General features: G+C 44.8%; 1 protein-coding gene across 1 annotated transcript in view; it reads right to left on the reverse strand.

Moving 5' to 3' along the window:
* The window catches only part of CLPB (ClpB family mitochondrial disaggregase), a 140,126-nt gene that overhangs the window by 73,074 nt on the left and 40,212 nt on the right, over window positions 1–26,840 (reverse strand). Inside the window, exon 4 of the mRNA XM_062196661.1 lies at window positions 4,989–5,092. Coding sequence (XP_062052645.1) covers window positions 4,989–5,092 — 104 coding nt within the window. The remainder of the gene's footprint in view (window positions 1–4,988; window positions 5,093–26,840) is intronic.

Raw genomic sequence — 26,840 nt, forward strand, 5'->3', positions numbered from 1 at the left:
TGTTTCTCCTTGTCTCTGTAACTCTGCCTTTCAAATAAATAAGTAAATCTTGAAAAAAAAAATGCAAACATGAATTCAACATTCCCTTGTTTAATATCCTTCAATGGCATTCAGAATACAGCCTGAGCCCCTACAACTGCCTCTGAGGACCCTCCCAAATGTGACGTTCTTCTCTGACGTTTCTTCTTATCCTCAAAACCATGGCTGATGGGGCCACCTGCCCTCACTCCTCATTCCACATTCTCCATACCTGCTGTTCTCTCTGCCTGGAAGGTACATCTCTCTAATTCACACATCACATATATCACATATCTCTTGATCTTCACGGTACTTATAAAACAGATAAGGGATGTATTACTTGGGGTTAGGGAGGTCTTGCCATGATCACAAATGCCAACATACCACCTTCCTTCAATACTCTGTACACTTTGCCACTGACTTTATGCTCCAATGATGAAGGTGTGTCAGACTTTGAGCTTATGACTTCCCTGTGAATCTGCCTAGTTGTATTCTGGGTAAGAAGGTTGTATCTTCTACTCAATCCTCCACATCCACGCCCACAAGTCAGGACCTTCTCACGAAAATGCCAATCCAATCCTAAGAGCAGAGAACCACACACACTTCTATTTCTGCCTAATTTAATCAAGAAGAATGATACAGAGCTGGGTACAGTAACTTGCACACAGAAGGCATTCAGTAAATATACATTGAATGGATGTCAAAAAAAAAAAAAAAAGAACGAAGTATCCTTATTTCAAAAAAGGAAAGAACATAGTCAAGGTGGCACTAAATCGGGGCTTAGGCTGGTAAGAAGTGAGGAGATCCACAAGATGATTCTACGAGTCAGGAAGCAGAGCACACAAAGTTGAGGCAAAGTGCATTTGGGCTGATCACCCTTAAAAATAAGACCAGTGGCCAGAAAACCGGCACACAAAATAGCCTGAAGTTAGAAAGAAAGCAAAGGTTCAGAGAGATGTAGATCTTGGAAACTGTAGCATGTGTTTGTTGATGATTCCTGAAAAAAATTCTCAAATGTGTTTTTTGTAATGATTCTTAAATACTTAGGAGATTACTGGGTACCAGTATGGGTTCCTTAAGACATCAACATGCCCAAATAACCTAATTACATTTATAGAAAGGGTTACTGGGCACATACACACACACACGCACACACACAGTGAGAGACACGGGCCAGGTGCATTTTTATTTTGGCAACAAATCTGAGATAATCTCTTAACAATTTAGCAACAAGAATGAAGACATAGGAGGGAAAGGAATAAAGTCTGGTGGGTTTATAGCTGTCAGGGCTGAATAATGCATTAAAACTATCCTGCATCATGTACTCCAGTACTCTGTATTTCACATAGTCTTTATAAACATTTTAATCAAAGTACATAATGGCAGGGATCTTGTCTATCCCACTAGGGCCTAAAACTTGCCTGAAACACAGGAATATGATTTTTACATGATTTTGAATAAATAACTAAATCTGCAGAAAGCCTAATCACTAAATTTACAAATGATCCAAAATAAGAGATAGTTAGTATTTTTACCTTTACCTCACAAGAGACATGATAGCCTTTTTTTAAAAAAGATTTATTTATTTATTTGAAAGACAGTTATAGAGAGGCAGAGGCAGAGGCAGAGGCAGAGGCAGAGAGAGAGAGAGAGAGAGAGAGAGTTCTTCCATCCTCTAGTTCACTCCCCAGATGCTGCCAATGGATGGAGCTGTGTCGATCTGAAGCCAGGAGCCAGGGGCTCCTCTGGGTCACCTACATAGGTGCAGGGGCCCAAAGACTTGGACCATCTTCCACTACTTTCCCAGGTCATAGTAGAGAGCTGGATCAGAAGAGGAGCAGCTGGGACTCAAACCAGTGTCCATATGGTATGCTGGCCCTGAAAGCGGTAGCTTCAACCACTGTGCCACAGCACAGGCCCCATGATTGCCTTTTCCAATATTTTTGCTTCCTCTCTATCTATATACCTACCTGTCTAGAATGCTGACTGGCTGGCATGAGAGTTAAAAATAATTCAGAGGGGCCATGAAGTAGGCTAAGCTTCTGCCTCGGTGCCAACATCCCATATGGGCGCTGGTTTGTGTCCTGGCTGCTCCTCTTCCAATCCAGCTCTTTGCTTATGGCCAGGAAAGCAGTGGAAGATGGCCCAAGTACTTGGTTCCCTGTACCCATACGGGAGACCTGGAAAAAGCAGCTGGCTCCTGGCTTTGGATCCGCACAGCTCCAGCCATTGTGGTCATTTGGGTAGTGAACCAGTGGATGAAAGACCTTTCTCTCTGTAACTCTGCCTCTCAAACAAATGAAATCTTAAAAAAAAAAAAAAAAAAATTCAGAAGTTGATCGAAAGCCAATCAGCAAGGCTGGTATAGTGACACAGTGGGTAAAGCCACAGCCTGTGACACTGGCATCCCATATTGGTGCTGGTTCGTGTCCTGGCTTCTCCACTTCCGATTCAATCTCCTCAGTAATGGCCTAGGAAAAGCAGTGGAAGAGGGCCCAAGTGTTTGGGCCCCTGCCACGTTCGTGGGAGCTTTGGACTTGACCCAGCCTTGGCTGTTGTGGTCAACAGGGGAGTGAAAAAGCAGATGGAAGATCTGTCTCTCCCTCTGTAACTCTTTCAAAATAAATAACAAATAATTCTTAAAAAATAATGATAAAAACAACAAGAAAAGGAAAAAAGAGGAAATGATCTAGAACAGTACTGGCAAACTATAGTCTATCAGCTAAATGCAGGGTGTTGCCTATTTTTGTAAATAACGTTTATTGATTGGCTGGTGTTGGTGCCTAGCCGCTTGCAACATTAACATCCCATTTGTGTGCTGACTCGAGTTCCAGATGCTTCACTGCCAACCCAACTCCCTGCTAATGGCCTGGGAAAAGCAGTAGAAGATGGCCCAAGTACTTGGGACCCTGCCAGCCATGAAGGAGACCCAGAAGAAGCTCCTGGCTCCTGACTTTGGCCCCAGCCATTGCAGCCATCTGGGGAGCGAACCAGTAGATGGAAGATCTCTCTCCCTCTCTCTCTCTCTGTGTAACACTGACTTTCAAATAAATAAATATCTCTGAAAAATAAAATTTTAATGAAACACATCCAAGCCCACTCATTTGAGTACTGCCTATAAGTTGCTTCCGCAGTATAATGGCTGAGCTGAACAGTCATAACTGAGACTTAATGGCCTACAAAGGTTTAAAATGTTTACTTTTTGACACTTTCTAGATAGGTTTTACTGGCCACCAATCTAGAATGTTCAATATGAGTATCAACTTGGAAAGAATCATGAGGACACAAAGCTAAAACTGTAGGAAGCAGAGTGTCAGAAGTTGGACTAGATGGCTTCATAGCACTGAGATTGTGCGAAATCAAAAGTAAGTACTGAGCCCTGGCAGGACCCTGAGAGCAGTGACAGCACTCATGGAGAATCCCCTCCCTCCTTCCTGGCCCCAGCTTCTCAGCAATGCTCCTTGCTTGTTGGTGACAGCACACAAATATTAGGCAGAATGAAGAGTGGTGATGCTGTGTCTGAGTGAGGAGAAAACAGCACATAAGCTGAGTCCCCCCCAGTTCAGATTGCAAATAGAGGGCAAGTCTGACAGTCCTCGGGTTCTCCTCTGTCTGAAACATAGAGTGAATAAATTCCCCCAGCTCAGGGGAATCCCAGAATAGGCCATGGCCTGCACAGGAAACAGTCAGCTGAGGAGGACAGGAAAGACGTGGGCAGATGAGAGTTCAAATAACCTCAGCAGAGGCAAAGAATTAGAGAACATTCCCAAGAGCAGCTGAGGGTAGGCTGCAACTACTGCCCAGGACAGGCGAGCATCTGTGAAGGATCTGGCCTCAGCAATGGAGCTGTAATAGCTGGGCTCCAGTAGAGAGAGGTGGAGAGGCAGCGCGAGGGCAGCCTCACACTTCCCTTGGGCAGCAGTTCTCTGATGACCTGTGCCATTGAGCTGAGAAACCTCCCTGGGGCAGCAGCAACACCTCCACTCTGGGCTATCACATACCCATGGTGGCCTGGCAGGCCCCCTCAGAGCTCCCATGCTGAGTGCACAGCTCCTCTCAGCTCAGTCTCCTCCAGAGTCAGTATTATGAACCACAATGCTATCAGCAAAGCTATACATCCTCCTGGCACTACTGCCAACTCTAAAGCAGATACTGCTCAGCTGGAAACCTCAGAGGAATCTCAGCCTCTGTGAATGGCCCAGGACCATGGGCTGGCAATGCAGACCATCTGGACAAGTGAAAATTCAAACACAGAATATTCCCCCTGCATTTAGCCAAACAACCCAGCTTAATTCTCAACCCTACTTTGGAAGAAGCACTCACTAAAGGTAACACAGATTGACTTGCCCAAGTACTCTCCAGCAGATGGTGACCAAGCCCTGTGACAGGTGCAACAGCCTCTTCGGAAGTCCAAACACCACGCATACAACATCCCAGAAGAGGACTGATGGTGATCCCATTTTATAAGAAGAGACATAAAGGCACAGAGAAATGTCACTGCTTGTCCTGAATTTTATAGTAAGTCGAGGAGCCAGTTCCAGAGACAGGACTGTATTTTTATCTAGGAACAGGGAAAAAGCAGTGTTCAGAGTAGTGTACAGGGACTTCTGAGGCTGAGGAAACCACTAAGACAACTTCTAGTTCAGGGGCACAATCAGTTTGCAGGCAACAGAAAAGAACAAATGCACATTCTATGCAGTTGCCTCAATTATTTTCTTGAAACCCACTCCATTGTCCATCTACTCACCAGAGGCTCCACAGGCCAAGGTGCTTTTGGGAGGACATGGTTGAAATAGCCTCCATTTTATTAAGTAGTGGTATCAGGCCTCTATTTTGTTCCCCAAGACTTCTGCAGTGACATAAATTACAGAACCAGAGATAAAGGACTTCCAACTCTGAGTTGCTAGTAGAGCAAGGCTGGTGGTAGTGACAGAGGAAAGCACCCAGAGCAGCTGGGTGGCCTGGCTTACCTTCCAAAGAATGGATTCCCTGCTCCTTGGCAGTCTTGTAAACACTGCTGAAATCATCCCCAAGGTTTGGGTCGGCCCCCGCAGCAAGCAGAATCTGCACCACACTGGAAGAAAGATAACAGTGTCAACAACAGGAAAGTTGCAGGGAATAGAGACCCAGATACGGAAGCAGGTTTGAGGACTGATTTGTTTCTGTCCATGTGAGTGACAACATGGCAAAGAATGTCAGCTCTGCAAGTGTAAAACACAGGGTAGGGGCAGGTGCTGTAGCATAGCAGGTAGAGCTGCTGCCTCCAGTGCCAGTATCCCACATGGGCACTGGTTCAAGTCCCACCTGCTCCACTTCCAATCCAGCTCTCTGCTATGGCCTGCAAAAGCAGCAGAAGACAGCCCAAGTCCTACACCCACGTGGGAAGACCTGGAAGGAGGCTCCTGGCTCCGAATTGGTGCAGCTCCAGCTGTTGTGGTCAACTGGGGAGTGAATCAGCAGATGGAAGACCTCTCTCTTTCTCTCTCTCTCTCTCTGCCTTTCTCTCTCTGTGTAACTCTGACTTTCAAATAAATAAATAAATCTTAAAAAAAAAAAAAAAGATAACTGAGACCTCTGTGTAGGATCCTGAAAGCAGTAAACAACCAAATAATATATAAGGGACAAATTTGGGGGCATAAAAATACAATGACTGAAATGCAATAGAGATCATCACAACAGGAATGATCAAACAAGATAAAACCAGTGCTTTCAAAGATAGGTTATTTAACAATATACAATCAGAGGAGAAAAACAGGAAAAAAAATGAAGAGGTTCATAGAATTTAAGGGACAGCATCAAAAAGATGTTTGAGTTACAGAAGTTCAAGGAGAGACAACAGGTAGAAAGTTTCTTGAAGGAAACTTTTTTATTTAAGGAAATAGTAGCAGAATATCTTCTAATTCTGGAGAAAAAATAAAATATCCAGATACAGGAAGGTCAAAGACCTCCAATCAGATTCAAGCCAAATAAGATTCAACCAAGGGGCTGGTGCTGTGGTGAAGTAGGCTAACCCTCTGCCTGTGACGCCAGCATCTCACACAGGCGCCGGTATGTGTCCTGGCTGCTCCTCTTCCGATGCAGCTCTGCTTATGGTCTGGGAAAGCAGGGAAGAATGGCCCAAGTCCTTGGGCCTCTGCACCCACATGGGAGACGCAGAAGAAGCTCCTGGCTTCAGATGGGCCCAGCTCCAGCTGTTGTGGCTGTCTGGGGAATGAACCAGCAGACGAAAGACCTTTCTCTCTGTCTATCCTTCTGTCTGTAACTCTACCTCTCAAATAAATAATTAAAAAGAGTCTACCAAGATATACTATAACCAAATTGTAAAAAATCAAAGACAGAGATAGGATCCTGAAAGCAGTAAACAACCAAATAATATATAAGGGAGTTCTATCTAAGCTAACAGATTACTCAGTGGAAAGCTTACAGGCCAGGAGTGAGATGATCTAAAGTGCTGCCAACCAGGAATATTGTACCCAGCAAAGCTATCCTTCAAAATAAAGAAAAGATAAAGACTTTCCCAGACAGACAAAAGCTAGGTAAAGTTGATCATCACTAGATCTACTCTTATAAGAAATGCTAAAGGGAGTTTTTCAAGCTGAAAAAAGATACAAACAAGCAACACAAAAACATACAGGGGCCAGTGCTGTGGGAGGCAGGTGAGGCCGCCTTCTGCAGTGCCAGCATCCCACGTGGGTGCTGGTTCGAGTCCTGGCTGCTCCACTTCTGACCCAGCTCTCTGCTATGGCCTGGGAAAGTAGTATACGATGGCCCAAGTCCTTGGGCCCCTGCACCTTCATGGGAGACCTGGAAGAGGCGCCCAGCTCCGGATTGGCTCAGCTCCAGCCAGTGTGGGCATTTGGAGAATGAAGCAGCAGATGGAAGACTTCTCTCTCTCTCTCTCTCTCTCTCTCTCTCTCTCTCTCTGGCTTGCTCGCTCTTGCTCTCTTTGTCTCTGCCTCTCTGTAACTCTGCCTTTCAAATAAATAAGTCTTCAAAGAAAAAAATATATAAAAGTATGAAATTCACTGGTATAAATACACAAATTCAAAATATTCTAATAGTGGTATATATATTACAACCTTAGTATGAAGGTTACAAATATAAAAAATAATAGCCACAATTGTTTAAGGGATACATAAAATAAAAAGATTCAGGGACAGGTACTGAACATAGTGGCAGAGGTACCACTTGGGATGCCTTCATCCCATCAGAGTGTCAGTGTTCAAGTTCTGACTCTGCTCCAATTCCAGCTTCCTGCTACTGTGCACCTGGGTGGGGAACAGCGGGTGGATTGTTCAAGTGGCTGGGTTCCTACTACCCACATGAAAGACCCTGTTTCCAGCTCCTGGCTTTGGCCTGACTCAGTCCCAGCTGTTAAGTATTTGGGGAATCCATCAGTAAATGGAGAAATTTTGTCTCTGTTTCTCTCTCTACCTTTCAGAAACAACAATAACAACAAAGATATAAAGTGTGACAAAAAAATCAACTGTGGGCTTATGTGGAAAAAAGTTATATGTAACTTATTATGTTACATAAAAAAGATGTTTTATGTAAGCCTCAAAGTAAGCACAAAGCAAAAACTTACAGTAGATATATAAAGACAAAATGTAAGGAATCAAAGTGTACCACTAAAGAAAAACACCAAATCATAAAGGAATATAGCAAGAAAAGAAGGAACAAAAGATGTATAAAGCAACCAGAAAATAATTAACAAAATGGCAAGAATAAGCTCTTATCTATCAATAATTATCTTGAGTAGAATTGGATTAAATTCTCTAAGAGAAAGACATAATAGTTGAATGGATAAAAAATAATCTAACTAAATGTTGCCAACATGACTCATTTTACCTAAAGAACACATAGACTGAAAATGAAAGGACAGAGGAAAATATACTTTATTCAAACAGAAACCAAAGGAGAACACAAGTAGCTATACTTATTAGATAAAATGCAAGGATACACCAAAAAGTTCATGGAAAAATGGAGTCTATTTTGCTGCAAAATATTTTAGAAATCTATATGCAATTTTTTCATAATACATATTTTCCATGGACTTTTATAAACCTTTGTATACATGGATTTCAAAAAAATTTTGTACCAAAATAAACTTATATTTCAATTCTATTTGCCGTAAATGAAGTAACCTTATAGTTTTCATTCAAAAACTGTAAAATGAGACAAAGGAGGTCAATGAAAAAGGGGTCAATTCATTAAGAGGATATAACAATCATAAATATATATGCACCCAACATCAGAACACTTAAATAAAGCAACTATGAAGATATGAAAGGAGAAAGAGACTGTAGTAAGAGGTACAGTATCAGCAGGCAACCTCAATTTCATACTTCCAGCAAAGGCCAGATGATCCAGAGAGAAAACCAGATAGGAAATATTGAACCTATTTTAGACCAAGTGGAACTAGCAGGCACATCCATAACACCCCATCCAACAGCAGTAACAAACATTCTTCTCAAGCATACATAAAACATTATACAGAATGGATCATGTGTTAGGCTGCAAAATAAACCTTATCAAATTTAAGAAGGCTAAATCATACCAAGTATCTTTTCTGACTATAACTGTATGAAACTAGAATCAACAGTGAGAGGAATTTTGGAAAATTCACATTTATATGGAAATTAGCAACATGCTCTTGAACTAATGGATCAGTGAAGAAATTAAAAGAGAAACTGAAAAATATGAGACAAATGAAAATGGACACATATCAAAAAAAATTTTTTTTAATTTATTTAGTTGAAAAGCAGAGTTGGGGGGTGGGGGTGGTAAGGGAGAGTGGGAGAGAGAGAACGAGCTCTTCCATCCACTGGTACACTTCCCAAATGGCTGCAACAGCCAGGGCTGGGCCAGGCCAAAGTCAGAAGCCAGGAGCTTCTGGCAGAGGGCCAAGCACCTGGGCCATCTTCTGCTGCTTTTCCCAGGCCAGAGAGGAGCTGGATGGGAAGTGGAGTAGCAGGGACACAAACTGGCGCCCATATAGGATGGTGGGGTTGCAGGTGTTGGTTTTACCCTCTACACTACTATGCAGGCCCAACATATAAAAATTTATGAGTTGCAGCAAAACTAGTTCAAAGAGGGAAGTTTATAATGATAAATGCCTTCATCAAAAAAGAAGAAAGATATAAGACAAGGTAATATTATACCTCAAGGAACTAAATAATAATAATAATAATAATAATAATAATAATAATAATAACCTGAGCCCAAAGTTAGAAGGAAGGAAATAAAAGATATTAGGGCAAAAGTAAATGAAAGACAAACTAGAAACTCAACAGAAAAGATCAATAAAACTAAGAGTTCATTTTCTGAAAAGAAAATAATATTGATAAGCCTTCAGCTAGACTAAGAAAAAAGAGAAGATTCAAATAAAATCAGAAATGAAACAGGAGACCTTACACATCTGTTATCACAGAAATATAAATGATCATGAGAGACTACTATGAACAAATTGGATAACCCAGAAGAAACGGATAAATTTTTTTTTTTTTTTTTGACAGGCAGAGTTACACAGTGAGAGAGAGAGAGACAGAGAGAAAGGTCTTCCTTCCATTGGTTCACCCCCCAAAATGGCCGCCATGGCCGGTGCGCTGCGTCCATCCGAAGCCAGGAGCCAGATGCTTCCTCCTGGTCTCCCATGCAGGTGCAGGGCCCAAGCACTTGGGCCATCGCCATCCTCCACTGCCTTCCTGGGCCACAGCAGAGAGCTGGACTGGAAGAGGAGCAACCAGGACAGAATCCGGTGTCCCAACCGGGACTAGAACCCGGGGTGCCAGTGCTGCTGGCGGAGGATTAGCCTAATGAGCCACGGTGCCAGCCAGAAATGGATAAATTCTTAAATACACATAATTTAAGAACTAATCATGAAGAAATAGAAAATCTGAACAGACCAATAATTAGTAAGGATATTTGAATGGGTAATAAAGTCTCCCATAAAAGAAAAGTCCAGGGGTCCGGCGCTGTGTAGTAGTAGGTTAAGCGTCCACCTGCAGTGGCAGCATCACATATGGGTGCTGGATTGAGTACCAGCTGCTCCACTTCCTATTCAGCTCCCTACTGATGGCCTAAGAAAGCAGCAGGGAATGGCCCAAGTGCTTGGGCCCCTGTACCCACGTGGGAGACCTGGAGGAAGCTCCTGGCTCCTGGCTTTGGATCAGCCCAGCTCCAGCCATTGGAGCCACTACGGGGTGAACCAGTGGATAGAAGACAGCTCTAACTCTGCCTTTCAAATACATAAATATATCTCAAAAAACAAAACAAAACAAAACAAAACACCTCCAGAATCTCATGGCGTCATTGCTGAATTCTACCAAACATTTAAAGAAATAATACTAATCCTTCTTAAACTCATCTAAAAAAATTCAGTAAGAGGGAACACTTCCAAACTCATTTAGAAGGCCAGCAATGTTCTGATACTAAAGTCAGACAATGCCACTACAAGAAAAGAAATTTATAGGCTGAGACTGGCATTGTGGCACAGTCGATTAAGCTGTGGTCTTTGATGCTGGCATCCCATATGGGAGTGCCACTTTGAGGCCCAGCTGCTCTGCTTTTGATCCAGCTCCTTGTTAATGTGCTTGGGAGAGCAGCAGAAGATGGCCTAAGTACTTGGGTCCCTGCCAACCACACAGGCGAAATGGATGGAATTCCAGGCTCTTGGCTTTGGCCTGGCCCAGCCCTGGCCATTATAGCCATTTGGGGAGTGAACTGGGGGATGGAAGAGCTCTTACTATCACTTGTCCTTTCAAATAAATAAAATCTTAAAAAAAAGAAATTTACAGGCTAACATATTTCATAAGCAGATGTGAAAATCCCCAATAAAATGCTAGCAAACTGAATTTAACAGCTCATTAATAGGACTATTCACTATGATCAAGTGGGATTTCTACCAGGGAAGCAAAGATGGCCCAACATTCAAAAATCTATACGTATGGTATACTACGACGACAATACAGGAAAAAGCTGTATGATCATCCCAACAGATGAAGAAAATAAATAACATTTAACACCATTTCGTGATTAAAAAAAGAGAAGGAATGTCCATCAAAACAATTATGGTCATATATGACAAACACACAGTAAAAATATTCAAAGATGAAAAATTAAAAGTTTTTCCTCTAAGATCAGGAACAAGATGAGGATGCTCACGCTTCCTACCTCTATTCTATATAGTACTGGAAGTCTTAGCTACAGCAATAAGGTGAGAGAAAGAAACAAAAGGCATCCATAAGGAAAGAGAAGTTAAAGTGTTCCCATTTACAGACTACATGATCTTATACTAGAAACCCTGAAGACTCCACTGTGGTGGAATGAGAAGGCCATGCCAAGATGGCTGCTGACAGCGGAGTCTGCTTGGCAACAGGCTGTGATTGGATGGTTTCGGAAACCACATGACAGTGGAGTCTGCCTGGCAATAGGCTGTGATTGGATGGCTTCAGAAATTGCCTGGAAACAGGGTGTGATTGGTTAGGGCATAGACCACCCCTTGACCGGATTGGCTGCCTTGGCTATATAAGCTGTTGTAGCAACTGAAATAAATGAGTCTGCAGGCTGCTTGCCTCAGGCCTGCTTTCACCCGACTCCCAGGGTCTGTGTGGTGACTCCACGGCTCTTGCCCCCACCACACTCCTCCTCCCAGAAAAGAATCCACTGCAACACTCCACCACAAAACAAAGGAAAAAAAAAAAAAAACCAAACAAAAAACAAACAAAACCCTCAACTTGTTAGAACTAATGAATGAATCAAAGTTGCAGGATACAAAATCAACATATAAATAGCAGTAGTGTTTCTATACTTATCAACAATTTTTAAGAGAAAGCAAGAAAGTAATCAGATTTAGAATAACTACAGAAGAAAAACTAAAGCACAAGAATAAACTGAATAAAGGGAAGGGGAAGACATGTACATTCAAAACTACAAAATAATGAAGAAAGAAATAAATGAAAAGACATCATCTGGCATTCACAGATTGGAAGAATTCATTGAATGTCGATACTACCCAAAGTGACCTACACATTCAATGAAATCCTTATCAAAATTTCCAAGACATTTCTCACAGAAATAAACAAAAATTCTAAAATTTATATGGAGCCACAAAAGACCTGAAATAGCCAAAGCAGTCTTGAGCAAACAAGAACAAAGCTGGAAGCATCACACTACCTGACTTCAAAACATGCTACAAAGCTATAATAAAAAAAACAAAGCATGGCACTGGCATGAATACAGCCACAGACACCCACTGGATAGAAAAGAGCACCCAGAAAGAAACCCACTCATCTGTGGTCAATTGAATTTCAACAGAGATGCCAAGAACACACAATGGGGAATAGACAGTCTGCAATATATGCTGCTGGGATAACTAAGTACCACATACAGAAGGACTCTCTCACACTGAATACAGAAGCCAACTAGAAATGCACTGAAGACTTCAATGTCATAGAACTACAAAACTATTAGAAGAAAACATAGGGGAAAAGCCCTGTGACACTGCTCTGGGCAGTCATCCTTTAGATAAGATTCCAAAGATGAAAACAGACAAAAGGTATTACATCAAGCTAAAATGCTTCTGCACAGCAAAGAAAATAATCAACAGAATTCTAGGGAAAAAAACCCATGGAGTGGGAGAAAATATTTGCAAACAATATATCTAGGAGGTAAAAGTCAAACTCTGTAAGGAGCCCAGGCAAATCAACAGTAAGAACAGCAATGTTGTTAAAAACAAGCAAAATACTGCATTTCTCAGAAGAAGACATACAAATGGCTAACATGCATATGAAAAATATCACTATCAGGAAAACGAAAATTAAAATCATAGTAAGATACCACTTCACCCCTGTTAGGATGGCCAGTGCTGGCGAGGATATGGAAAAAAGGGAACGCTTGCACAGTTGATGGGAATTATAAATTAATTCAGTCATTATGGAAAACTGTATGGAGGTTTCTCAAAAAACTAAAAACAGAAATAGCATATGCTCGAGCAATCCTACTGTTGAGTATATCCCCAAAGGAAATGAAGTCAGCCCGTTAAAGAGATCTCTCTGCTCCATGTGCACTCAGCACTTTTCACAGCAGCCGAGAGATGGAATCAACCTATGTGCTCAGCAAAGAAAATATGGTATATACATACAATGGAATAGTATTCAGCCTTAAAAAAGAATGAAATCTTATCATGATGACATGGGTGAACCTAGAGAATTCTGTGTTAAGTGAAATGGGCCCCACATAGGAAAAAAAATGCTGTGTGATGTTGTATGTGTAATCTAAAAATATTATAAACTCACAGCAGCAGAGAGAGTGGAATGGTGGTTACCAAAGGTTGAGGTGGGGTAGGAGATGAGGTTGGTCCAAGGCTATAAAAAAACTTTCAAGGGCTGGCGCTGTGGTGCAGTGGGTTAACACCCTGGCCTGAAGTGCTGGTATCCCATATGGGTGTCAGTTCGAGACCCAGCTGCTCCACTTCCAATCCAGCTCTCCGCTATGGCCTGGGAAGGCAGTGGAAGATGGAGTCCTTGGGCCCTTGCACCTGCGTGGGAGACCTGGAAGAAGCTGGTTCCTGGCTTCGGAAAGGTGCAGCTCTGGCCGTTGTGGCCATCTGGGGAGTGGACCATCGGATGGAAGACCTCTCTCTCTCTCATTCTCTGCCTCTTCTCTGTGTAATTCTGACTTTCAAATAAATAAATCTGAAATAGTCAAAATAAAAATATTTTAAAAAATTTCAGTTAGGAAGAACAAATTCGCTAGACCTGTTATACAACATGGTGATGATGGTTAATAACAATATATCATATTCTTGAAAACTTCTGGCTAATCAGGGCAGATTTTAAGTGTTGTCACCACCAAAAATGTGTGTGAGGTAAAGGATGTTAATTAGCTTGACTGAGACATTCCACAACATACACATATTTCAAAATATGTGGTATAGGATAAATATAATTTTTATTTGTCAATAACAATAAAAATAAGTAAGTAAGAAAGATCTCTCAGAAGAAGCGGTATTTAAGACTTGAAGGCTGGGTAGCCAGCTCTGAAAAGGGAAAGTGGGAGGACCTGCAAAATCCTGTAGGTAAAAAGAGCACAAAGTGGGGCCGGCGTTGTGGCGTAGCGGGTAAAGCCACCATCTGCAGTGCCGGCATCCCATATGGGCTCCGGTTCTAGTCCCGGCTGCTCCTCTTCCGATCCAGCTCTCTGCTATGGCCTGAGAAAGAAGTAGAAGACGGCCCAAGTCCTTGGGACCCTGCACCCATGTGGGAGACCCGGAAGAAGTTTCTGGCTTCGGATTGGCACAGCTCTGGCTGTTGCAGCCAACTGGGGAGTGAACCAGTGGGTGGAAGACTCTCTTTGTCTCTCTTTCTCTCTCTGTGTAACTCTGACTTTCAAATAAATAAATAAATCTTTAAAAATAAAAAAAAGAAAAAAGAGCACAAAGCTCTACCTGAAGGAGGCAGAGCACTGGAGCGGACTGTAAGGGGGTAAGGGGAAGAGCAATGGGAGGTGACACGATCACATATGCTTTCCTCCCCCCCAGCAAAAGCTAGAAACATTTTCAAAAGTTCACACCATACTGAAATGTTACGGAACGAAAGTCCCCTGTATATCCATCACCTTACTCTAAATTCCAGGAGTCGTCACTACTGACTGGTATGTTTCCTCCTAAACCTTTGCATTTAGAAAAATCACTCTACTGGTTGTGTGAGGACAGATTCATACTCCAGATTCTGGGTTGTGCCCAGAGGCAGGGGCTGTGTAAGGTTAAGTTAGACAGTGCTTGACCTAGAACTGCTCCACATTCGTTAGCTTCCCTTCTTTCTTCACTAGCTAATGTTTCTACTAGTGTGTTCTTATTTTCCTCTAACACAGACAGGACTCATGCTTAGTATTTTCTTTTTTTTTTTTTTAAATTTATTTGACAGAGTTAGACAGTGAGGGAGAGAGACAGAGAGAAAGGTCTTCCTTCTGTTGGTTCACCCCCTAAACGGCTGCTACGGCCAGAGCTACACTGATCCGAAGCCAGGAGCCAGGTGCTTCTTCCTGGTTTCCCATGTGGGTGCAGGTGCCCAAGCACTTGGGCCATCCTCCACTGCCCTCCCAGGCCACAGCAGAGAGCTGGACTGGAAGAGGAGCAGCCGGGACTAGAACCCAGTGCCCATATGGGATGCTGGCGCTGCAGGTGGAAGATTAACCAAGTGAGCCACGGCGCCAGCCCCCATGCTTAGTATTAAAAAATCAGAAAACACAGATAACCAAAAACAAGAAAATGTCTTATAACACATAATATTCTTCCAGAATTTTTAATGGATGCATGTTATTTTTAAAGATTTATTTATTTATTTGATAGGCAGAGCTACAGAGAGGCAGAGGCAGAGGCAGAGGCAGAGAGAGATCCTCCATCCACGGTTAACTCCCCAGATGGCTGCAATAGCCAGACCTGTGCTGAACCGAAGCTAGGAGCCAGGAGCTTCTTCTAGGTCTCCCACAAGGGTGCAGGGGCCTAGGGACTAAGCCATCTTCCACTGCTTTTCCAGGCCATAGCAGAGAGCTGGATTGGAAGTGGAGCAGCCAGGACTAGAACCGGCGCCCATATGGGATGCCGGCACTTCTGGTGGTGACTTCACCCACTATACCATAGCGCCAGCCCCATGGATGCATATTTTAAAGTACAAATGTATGTACATGTATATATGGATCATATATAAATTTTCTCTCTAAACTCATGGACATTCCTTTCCATGTGCTATGTATTTGCCTTCAACAGTTTTTTAAAACTAATATTGTAGTGTTTTGTTTTGTTTTGTTTTAATTTATTTGAAACAGAGTTAGAGCGAGCAAGCGAGCTCTTCCATTTGCAAGTTCAGCTGTAACAGCCAAGGTTGGGCCAGGCTGAAGCCAGAAGCCAAAAAATTCATCTGGATCTACCACATGCGCGCAGGGCCCCAGGACCACTTCTGATGCTTTCCCTGGCACATCAGCATGGAATTGGATAGGAAGTTGAGCAGCCAGGACACAATCTGGTGTCCATTTGAGATGTCGGCATTGCAGGCAATGGCTTAAGCTGCTGTACCACAACATTGGTCCAATAACATTGCTTCTCAAAAAATTTACTTATTTATTTATTTTTAATTTTTGACAGGCAGAGTGGACAGTGAGAGACAGAGAGAAAGGTCTTCCTTTTTGCCGTTGGTTCACCCTCCAATGGCCACCGCGCTGATCCGATGGCAGGAGCCAGGTGCTTCTCCTGGTCTCCCATGGGGTGCAGGGCCCAAGAACTTGGACCATCCTCCACTGCACTCCCTGGCCACAGCAGAGAGCTGGCCCAGAAGAGGGGCAACCAGGACAGGATCGGTGCCCCGACCGGGACTAGAACCTGGTATGCCGGCGCTGCAAGGCAGAGGATTAGCCTATTGAGCCGCGGCGCCGGCCTACTTATTTATTTCAAAGGCAGAGTTACAAAGAGAGAGGGAGAAGGAGAGAGACAGACAAACGTATCCTTCTATCTGCTGGTTCACTCCTCAAATGGCTACAACAGCCAGGGCTGGGCCAGGTGAAAGCCAGGAGCTCCCTCCAGGTCTCTGATGTAGGTAGTAGGAGCCCAACCACTACGCCACCTTCTGCTGCTTTCCTAGGTACATGAGCAGGGAGCTGGATTAGAAGTGGAGCAGCTGGTACTTGAACCAGAGCAGCTTAATCATCTGCGCCACAGCGCCGGCCCCAAAAAGTCTATGTATTTTTAAGGGTTTTGATAAATATTACTAAATAGCCTTTTCAGAAAGACTGTACTCATTTTATTTTCACTAGCAAATTATGGAATAAGATAGTAAATGTGCTTTCTCTTTAGCAAAATAGGACATAATTTTCTGAATGTGCTCAAAAATAGAAAACTGAATCATATTATTGCTTGAATTTATATTTCTGAAGTTTTTTTTCTTTTAACTTTTATTTAATGAATATAAATTTCCAATGTACAGCTTATGGATTACAATGGCTTCCCTCTCCCATAACTTCCCTCCCACCTGCAACCCTCCCCACTCCCGCTCCCTCTCACCTTCCATTCACATCAAGATTCATTTTCAATTCTCTTTATATACAGAAGATCAATTTAGTATAAAGATTTCAACAGTTTGCACCCACATAGAAACACAAAGTGAAACATACTGTTTGAGTACTAGTTATAGCATTAAATCAAAATGTACAGCACATTAAGGACAGAGATCCCACATGAGGAGCTAGTGCACAGTGACTCCTGTTGTTGACCTAACAAATTGACACTCTAGTTTATGGCGCCAGTAACCACCCTAGGCTCTCGGCATGAGTTGCCAAGGCTATGGAAGCCTTCCAAGTTTGCCGACTCTGATCATATTTAGACAAGGTCATAAAAGACAGAGTGAGGGCCGGCGCCGCGGCTCAATAGGCTAATCCTCCGCCTTGCGGCGCTGGCACACCGGGTTCTAGTCCCAGTCAGGGCACCGATCCTGTCCCGGTTGCCCCTCTTCCAGGCCAGCTCTCTGCTGTGGCCAGGGAGTGCAGTGGAGGATGGCCCAAGTGCTTGGGCCCTGCACCCCATGGGAGACCAGGAGAAGCACCTGGCTCCTGCCATCGGATCAGCGCGGTGCGCCGGCCGCAGAGTGCCTACCGCGGCGGCCATTGGAGGGTGAACCAACGGCAAAAAGGAAGACCTTTCTCTCTGTCTCTCTCTACTGTCCACTCTGCCTGTCAAAAAAAAAAAAAAAAAGAGTGAGGATAGTAACCAATGATCCTAAGAGTGGCATTTACCAGGTTTGAACAATTATACAGCATTAAGTGGGGAAGAGGACCATCAGTACACAGGTTGGGAGTAGAGCCATTGGTGGTAGAGTAGAGGTTATGATTACAAAGGAATGAGGCCCAAGTACGCTAGACAGGGTCTAGAACAAAGGACAGAGTCATTATTAGAGGAGCTAAGAAAGGTGCTGTCTAAGCTACAATTAAGTTTTCTGATTGAGAGGCAAATAGAACCTGATAGAAGGGGCTTGATAATAATCTGGTGGGCTTTAGGCCTTGTAAGTTGAGAGGCCCAGACCTATCTATTTCTTCACATGGGGTATATCCTAAGGGAGGTGTGAACCTCCTAGGGGAAGGCACTCTGTTGACTTTCATTACTTGGCTGGCCTGGGAGGAGAGCTGGCCAGGTAAAGGCAAGGGGGCATCTCTAACAAGAAATTTACAGTTCTGCCTGCAATGTTGCTGACCCTACTTGACCATACCCTCAGCTGCAGTGGTCACTTTGGAAGTTGGGCTGAGTGAAGGGCTTTTCAGCTTAGAGCCAATAAGATCTGTGGCTCTGACCTGGGCATCCTTCGACTCCAGGGCAGGTCCATTTCCAGTGATCCAACTCTTGGCAGAGCTGCCAGGGCTCTTCACAAGCTGACTTCTGCTGAAGCGCAGGCTTACCACATTGAAAGCCACTGCAGTGGACTGGCCTGTTGGGTCTCCTTGAGGGTAGATCACTGTACAGATGAGCCATTAATAGGCCTGCCACCCACTGCTTCTGATGCCTAGCTTTCTTTTCCTCTTGGTTTGTGTTAAAGCAGACCAGAGGATGCAAGTCAAGGGAGTGCCCAAGTCCCATCTCTAGCAAATTATGGAATAAGATAGTAAATGTGCTTTCTCTTTAGCAAAATAGGACATAATTTTTTTTCTGAATGTGCTCAAAAATAGAAAACTGAATCATATTATTGCTTGAATTTATATTTCTGAAGTTTTAAAAATGTCGGCTGGCGCCGCGACTCACTTGGCTAATCCTCCGCCTGTGGCGCCGGCACCCTAGGTTCTAGTCCCGGTTGGGGCGCCGGATTCTGTCCTGGTTGCTCCTCTTCCAGGCCAGCTCTCTGCTGTGGCCCGGGAGTGCAGTGGAAGATGGCCCAAGTGCTTGGGCCCTGCACCTGCATGGGAGACCAGGAAGAAGCAACTGGCTCCTGGCTTTGGATTGGCACAGTGTGCCGGCCGTAGCAGCCATTTGGGGGGTGAACCAACGGAAGGAAGACCTTTCTCTCTGTCTCTGTCTCTCTCTCTCTCGCACTGTCTAACTCTGCCTGTCAAAAAAAAAAAATGTCTAAGAATAAGTCATTTCTTCTTTCTTTTTTTAAAAAAATATTTATTTGAAAGGCAGAGCCACAGACAGAGAGAGGGAGAGAGAGGGTGAGGGGGAGAGAGAGGTCCATCATCTGCGGGTTCACTCCCCAAATGGCTGCAACAGCTAGAGCCAGGAGCCAGGAGCTTCTTCTGGGTTCCCATGTGGGTGCAAGGGCCCAAGCATTTGAGCCATCTTCTGTTGCTTTCCCAGGCCATCAGCAGGGAGCTGAATTGGAAGTGAAGCAGCAAGGACTAGAAGTGATGCCACAGGCGGAGGCTTAACCTAAATCACAGAGCAACTACTCCCTTAAAAAAAAAAATTATTTACTTGAAAGGTAGAGTTACAGAGAGGGAGAGAGTAAGGGAGAAAGAGAGATCTGCTAGTTCACTACCCAAATGGCCACAATGGTCAGGGCTGGCCAGGTTGAAGCCAGGAGCCAGGAGCTTTTTCCAGGTCTCCCACACCGGTGTCAGGTCAAGTTCTGGCTGTTCTACTTCCAATCCAGCTCCCTGCTGATGTGTCTGGCAAAGCATCACATAGGAGGCCTAAATGGAGTTGTAGCCATTTGGGGAATAAACCAGCAGATAGAAGATCTCTCTCTCTCTCCCTCCTTTTTCTTTTTTTCTTTTTTAAAAGATTTATTTTATTTATTTGAAGGACAGAGTTACAGAGAGAGGTCTTCCACTTGCTGGTTCACTCCCCAGATGGCCACAACAGCCAAAGCTGAGCCAATCCGGAGCCAAGAGCCAGGAGCCTCTTCCAGGTCTCCCGTGCAGGTGCAGGGGCCCAAGGACTTGGGCCATCTTCTACTACTATCCCAGGCCATAGCAGAGAGCTGGATCGAAAGAGGAGCAGCCGGGACTAGAACCGGCGCCCATATGAGATGCTGGCACTGCAGACCGGGGCTTTAACCCACAGCGCCACAGCACTGGCCCCTCTTTCCCTCTCTAACTCTGCCTGTCAAACAAACAAATCTTCAAGGAAAAAAGGAAAACAAACTAGATTCCATCTCCTACCTAGCTGAGGTTCTTCTACATCTGATCTAACATAGTTGGCTGAGTTTCCTCTGTCTACTCACCTTACCTAAAAGGATTTTAAAGATTACCTTTCACAAGTAGTTTATCCAGAATATGGATTAAGAAAGGTCTCTAAGCAGCTAAAATCCATGTCTAAATCTTCTATTTTTCATTTACAATAGTATGTCACGCTCTCACTTGGAGACTAGTTACTCTGAGTTTACACACAATCTGGATTAACACTGGCATTAGTCCTCCTGTTTCCCAGAGGGTTAAAGGCCAGAGGGTATAAAAAGCCTGGTACAAGCCGGCGCCATGGCTCACTAGGCTAATCCTCCGCCTTGTGGCGCCGGCACACCGGGTTCTAGTCCTGGTCGGGGCACCGATCCTGTCCCGGTTGCCCCTCTTCCAGGCCAGCTCTCTGCTGTGGCCAGGGAGTGCAGTGGAGGATGGCCCAAGTGCTTGGGCCCTGCACCCCATGGGAGACCAGGAGAAGCACCTGGCTCCTGCCATCAGATCAGCGTGGTGCGTGCCAACCGCGGCGGCCATTGGAGGGTGAACCAACGCAAAAAGGAAGACCTTTCTCTCTGTCTCTCTCTACTGTCCACTCTGCCTGTAAAAAAAAAAAAAAAAAAAAAAAAAAAAGCCTGGTACAGACAAGCACACTAGGTGAAGGGAATGTGAAACAATATCTAATAGAAAGGCAGTATGGCTCAAAGGCTAAGAACACGGCTGTAAAATTCAAGACAATCTGAGCATTAAAATGAAAAGACAGTTATTAACGATAACCCATCATAATTATATTTATAAAATTATAATTTTAAATCATAAAGTAAAATAAGGTTCCACAAGTCTACACTTAAAATAAATTAGTGAGTGAGGGAGAAGAAAAGCTTTTCCTTATATGCAATGACAACTATTAAGTGGAGGAGGAATGATGAAATTCGGAAACCACCATTTTGTAACCTAGTAGTGATCATCAGGAATAACAACAGTATCTGGCTCATCCTTGTTTGGCTGTGTTAATGAATGCAGAGTGCCCACATCAGCATCTGGCATACAGTAAGTTCTCAAATGTTACACTTATTACTTTGTACCTGACACTGTGGAAGGTCCAGAGAAGTACAAACTACGACACTTAAATTGGGAAGACAGTATGGCATTTTCCAGCAGGCACGGGGAGATGTGGACTCAAGTTAAAGCTCTATCACTGGCCGGCACCGCGGCTCAATAGGCTGATCCTCCGCCTGTGGCGCCGGCACACGGGGTTCTAGTCCCGGTCAGGGCGCCGGATTCTCTCCCAGTTGCCCCTCTTCCAGACCAGCTCTCTGCTATGGCCCGGGAAGGCAGTGGAGGATGGCCCAATTCCTTGGGCCCTGCACCCGCATGGGAGACCAGGAGAGGTACCTGGCTCCTGGCTTCAGATCAGCGCAATGCGCCGGCCGTAGTGGCCATTGGAGGGTGAACCAACGGCAAAAAGGAAGACCTTTCTCTCTGTCTTTCTCACTATCCACTCTGCCTGTCCAAAAAAAAAGAAGGCAGCATTTCTATATTCTGTACAAGCTGACATGTTTTAAAATCCAAGTGAGAAGGGTAAGCTGATCTAAACTCAAAGGGACATAATTTGGTTAATCCTCAGCCGCTGTGTCCAATCACTTTTCAATCACACCCCCTCCCTCGGCAGGCTGTCCCTCCAGGCAGACAGTGTCACTAACTGTGCTACCTGGCCCTCTCCAGGTCCATGAGTATTGATTCCATCTGTCCAATTTGCAGGCTGCAGGATGTGTCCAAGCAACCATGTATGCTGCTCTTGGCCCTGCAGGGCAGACAGTGGTCTGGCAGGATGGGGAGAGGAGGGTGACTGGGATGGGCTCTGGGGTTGCTAACCCAATCAAAGGAAATGGGCAATTCACTTCACAAACTTGGAGGCCAAAGAGGGTAAGGACCCAAGATAGTGGATTCATCCTGCAACCCTGGTCAAAATTCCCTTCACTTCCAAAGGCAGCAGTCCCACTGGAGAGTATAGATAGGACTAAAGGAATCACGGCTGCTTACCAGACAACAGGGATACCAAACACCTCACCAGTTAAGAGGCTTTTTTGTCCAACTGTCATCATACGAAAAGCATTTAGCCCAAGCTTAAAAGAGGTCAGGCTGTTTTTGGAGAAGCCAGCCTGATCAGACTAGAAGGCTACACAGTATGGTCCACCACTGGCGTCAATGGAAGGATGGGCTGCAGCAGGGTAGGAGGCTAGGCAGGTTAGAGAAAGCTAAGGCAAGATTGACAGGAGCAGGCTTAGCATTAGGCCAAGACTACAGAATGCCGAGTAGTTCACAGCCCACACAGAACCAAAGGCCAGAAGCCAGACAGCAGAGGCAGAGTCAAACACCAGGTCAGGGATCACAGACTCAAGGGTGAGGCAGACCAGCAGATTGTAACCCAGGAATACACTGATGCCAACCAGAAGTCAAGACAAGGCTTCTGAAGAAGCGTCCAGAAACAGTAGTGAGGAGATTCTGAAATAAAGTGATTTCTGCCTTTTCAGTGTTCGGCTGAAGCAAAAAGAAGTCCCTAAACTCAGAACTGCATTTGGAAGAAGGTGACTTAGATGGGGAGATGGCTGACGTATGGAGTGCAGAGCCAGCTACATGAACAGCATCTGACAGCATAAAAGCAGGCAGGTGGGTAGGCAGGCAATGCTAGTAGTAGCCTGCAGCCTCTCCTTTGTTCTGGCCACCGTGCTGTGAGTTGGGCTTAGGAATTGCTGCCTTAAAGTAGTAGTGGCTGGTACTGAATGGGCTGTAGTGTAAGGGCTAGGTCTTCATGGACTTAACAGTTGGATGAAAGGCAGGATACACCATTCCACTCAATTATTTTTTTCTGTAACAGAAAACATCTCCACTCAAAGAACAGGCACTCACGGGGCAAAGGCTTAGGAGTATCAGCAGCCTTCTCAGTCAGCTAAGGATTTGGTCTATGGTATGACAGGCTTCCCAATGCCCCTCGAGGGGGGTAGATACTGTCCAGGTCCCCTAGCTCCCTTACTGATTCATGGAAGCACAGACTGTCTGCAGCACAAGAGGTATGCTCTATTGCCCCTCTCCTCTGTGCTACCTCTCGGGCAGAGATGCTTCTGCGGAACCACTTTGCTTCAACCCAGGCTTTAACACCAAGAAGCCCAAAAGAAAAATGAGGCAAGGAGACAAGGAGATGAAGAGCCAATTCCCAGACGAGGAAATTTAAAAAAAAAAAAAAAAAAGATCTTATTATTAAGCATATGAAGAGATCCTCAAGTCTGTTACTTCAGAAATGTAAATTAAGATGAGATTATCACTTGAAATTCAGTATAAGGACAGAAGTTAGGAAACTGGACAGTGGTGAGTGCCAGTGAGGACCCAGGAATTTGGAACTCTTCATGCATTGTCAGGGTACAGAACAGCAAGCCGCTAGGAAGCCAATCTTGCAGGCCTTTTCAAATTAACTTATGCTGTGGCTCATAAGGACAGGAGGGTACTTCATGAAGTTCATGGAAAATGGACTTAAAAGATTCTAATGCAAAAATTTCAAAATTCATTTACTGTTTTTTATAACATGCATTCTCCATGAACTTTCTAAAAACCCACTGGTATGTTTCCCAGAGAAATCCTTACACTGGTGCATACTGGGCAAACAGGAGACAGTTCAGGCCAGCCTTCTGTGGCGGGGGAGGGACGGGGGGGAGAGCAAGGCTGGGGGAATGGAGAAGTTAACAGAACCACACACTATGAAATGCAATGCAGCAGCCAGAAGCGTCAGGCTGCTTACGTGTGGAACAACATGCAGAGACAATTTTGTAAGAAAGGGTTGATTTCCTACTCCCTTACATTTACACATTAATTAAAGTTGACCATTTATTCCTTCCAGAGAGTCTCTTCAATTTTAGAACTTCTGATTCCTATCTGATCTAGGGATCATCAGGGCTGAAGAACTAAGGACCCAGTGAAAACAAGCAGCTCCATGAAGTACGGCAAATGCATTAAAGATGTCATTCCTGCAGTGCCCTTCAACAGATGAGTGTACACTCTACGGTAGGGCTCCCCAGTGACACTGACATCCCAGCCTGGGTCATGCCCTTCCTGTACGCACTCCCACAGCAGGGAGCCCTCACCATACTGAGTCATGGTTGCCTGTTCATTGTGACTCTCCCTTTAGGCTCTGGGGAAAGGGCCATGTCAACCTCATTTCCCAGGTTCTTGCCCAGTGCCTGCATCACAATCAGATGTTTTCTGAATGAGGGCACAAGTGAATAAAATTATTTTTTCTGATGGGATACAGGGGAGAAAGGTGGAAGGCAATGGTCTCTGCCCTGCCCACCTGAAGGTCTAGACTAGCCCACGGGTGGTTTAGGTCTGGAAAACCTTCCTTGTTCTCTCCAGGGTACCAGGCCTTGCCTGGGCCACAGGCAGTTTCCAGACAAAGCTGAAGAAATGAACAGAAGGATGGTCCCTAAGTGGCAGCTCCTGGGATTCATGGAACTCCCTTTGGAGCCACAGCCAAATTAATTTGCTGCTCAGGCTGTAACGAGATTAGAAGTGCAGCACATGTAGGAAGGTTCGTGCACAGGCCTTGATGAGCTGCAGCTTTTAGGGTGGTGGGGAGTCACAGCACACGGGAGGGCAGTGATATCGATTCCTGTTCAGGCTTTCTGCTCTCAGTGGCCGCAGGGGCTTGGAGTCCTCACTTTGTTTAGGGAAGAGCAAGGAGGCCTGCAGTGAGAGCTGAGCCTGTGCTGGGCAAGGCACGTGTCAAAGGCGGCTGCCGGCAGCTGGAGCTGGTGAAGCAAGAAGGGCAGCGATCCCCACTCCAGGTCGTCCCACACAATGGTGTATTTCAGAAGCTGCTCCAACGCCGCCTCCTCCCCACTCCACATCTAAAGCAGAGGGTCACTGTGAGGAGTGTCCCGGGTCCCACAGAGAAGACAAAGAGTGACCTATTCTCGACCCAGCGCACACCTCGATGAGGGAGGAAGCAAAGTGGTCACAGTCCAGGAGCTCTGCTGCAAAGTCAAATGAGCTGTGGCCCTTTCAGTAGCCTGGAACACTGGCTGGCCAGGGAAGCCGGGTGGCCTGACCGAACTCTAGAGGACCCGCGGCCTGGGGCAGGAGCTGGGGCAGGGACAGCGGCTTTCTTCCTAAAGCCAGCTACCTTTGGGAATGAAGGAAAGGTTAGGAAGTAAGCTACTTAGGCAGAAAGTGTGCTCCAATTTCCTCAAGTGAGGATAATAATCTTTGTTTACTTCAAAAGGTAAAGATCAATTATCATAACAAAGCAATCACAGGCTGTTAGGCACTCCACACTCACTCTTTCAGATCCTTACAACAACTTGCAAGGAGGTACCAGTCCCATTTTGTCAAGGAGGACACGGAAGCTCAACAAAATAGCACAGGTTACTCTGGTGTGCGTATTTAATATGTACAGGAACCAATATTCAAATCCAGGTCTGTTTGGATCCAGACCTCATATACATTTCCCTAGACCACAGTGGCTCTCACCCATCTAACCAGCTGTTAGTTTGTCTCACTACCCCAGTTACTGAGCCCCTACTATGCGCACCAGGAGAGTGATAATTGATTTTGACAAGGATCAAAATCAGTGGAGGGCTCAGACAGAAGTGACATAACTGGGGGCAAGGCTCAAGGAAGGCATGGCCCATTAAGCAGAGAGCCAAGGAATGAAGACCACCCATTACAGGGTTTTCAGGCAATCCTAATTTCACATCCTCAGGCTAGTTCCAAATATATTTCTATGTCTCTTGATGTGTTGTTCACATGGCTGCCAAACCTGTGGTCCACGCATAGGTCAGGTGCTGACTGTTAAGGGTTCTTACCTATAGTATGGGCCCAGACAAGGCTGGCTCTAGAAAATGATCCATTCAGAGTATGATGGGGCTGGTATATCACTTAGACTTTGGGTAAAAGTAACAATAAGAAACAATATTAATAATAGCAGATGTCCCCTGAGTACTCACTCTGTGTACTCAGTGTGCTACACTAAGCAGTTTTAGGTGCATCCCAATCTTTGTAACCACACTATGCTGAGGTAGGTGCTGTTATTCTTCCCATTTTACAGATGAGGAAACAGAGTCACTAAGAGGTGGAGGTGGGTTTTAAACTCAGGGAGTCTCATTCCAGAGCCCCTATTATTAACTAATCATTTTATACACAACTAGACAGTGTCCGCTCCAAAGCAGGGACTACGTCTTGGCTATCTCTTTTTTTTTTTTTTTTTTTTTTTTTTTTTTACAGGCAGAGTGGACAGTGAGAGAGAGAGACAGAGAGAAAGGTCTTCCTTTGCCATTGGTTCACCCTCCAATGGCCGCCACGGCCTGCGTGCTGTGGCTGGCGCACCACGCTGATCCAAAGGCAGGAGCCAGGTGCTTCTCCTGGTCTCCCATGGGGTGCGGGGCCCAAGCACTTGGGCCATTCTCCACTGGACTCCCGGGCCACAGCAGAGAGCTGGCCTGGCTCAACAGGCTATCTCTGTTCTTGAACACAGGGCCTGAAAAGGGCGTAACTATTTGCTGAATCAATCTACTTTCTGACATTGTACTGCTGACTCACACATTAAGAGTTCAGTCAGCTCTTTGGCTTTACTACTTGGTTCTACACCTTGGATTTCACTTCTGGTTTTAGTTTTCATTGTTGAC

The sequence above is a fragment of the Lepus europaeus genome, chromosome 7 (assembly GCF_033115175.1).
Source record: "Lepus europaeus isolate LE1 chromosome 7, mLepTim1.pri, whole genome shotgun sequence".
Lineage (NCBI taxonomy): Eukaryota > Metazoa > Chordata > Mammalia > Lagomorpha > Leporidae > Lepus > Lepus europaeus.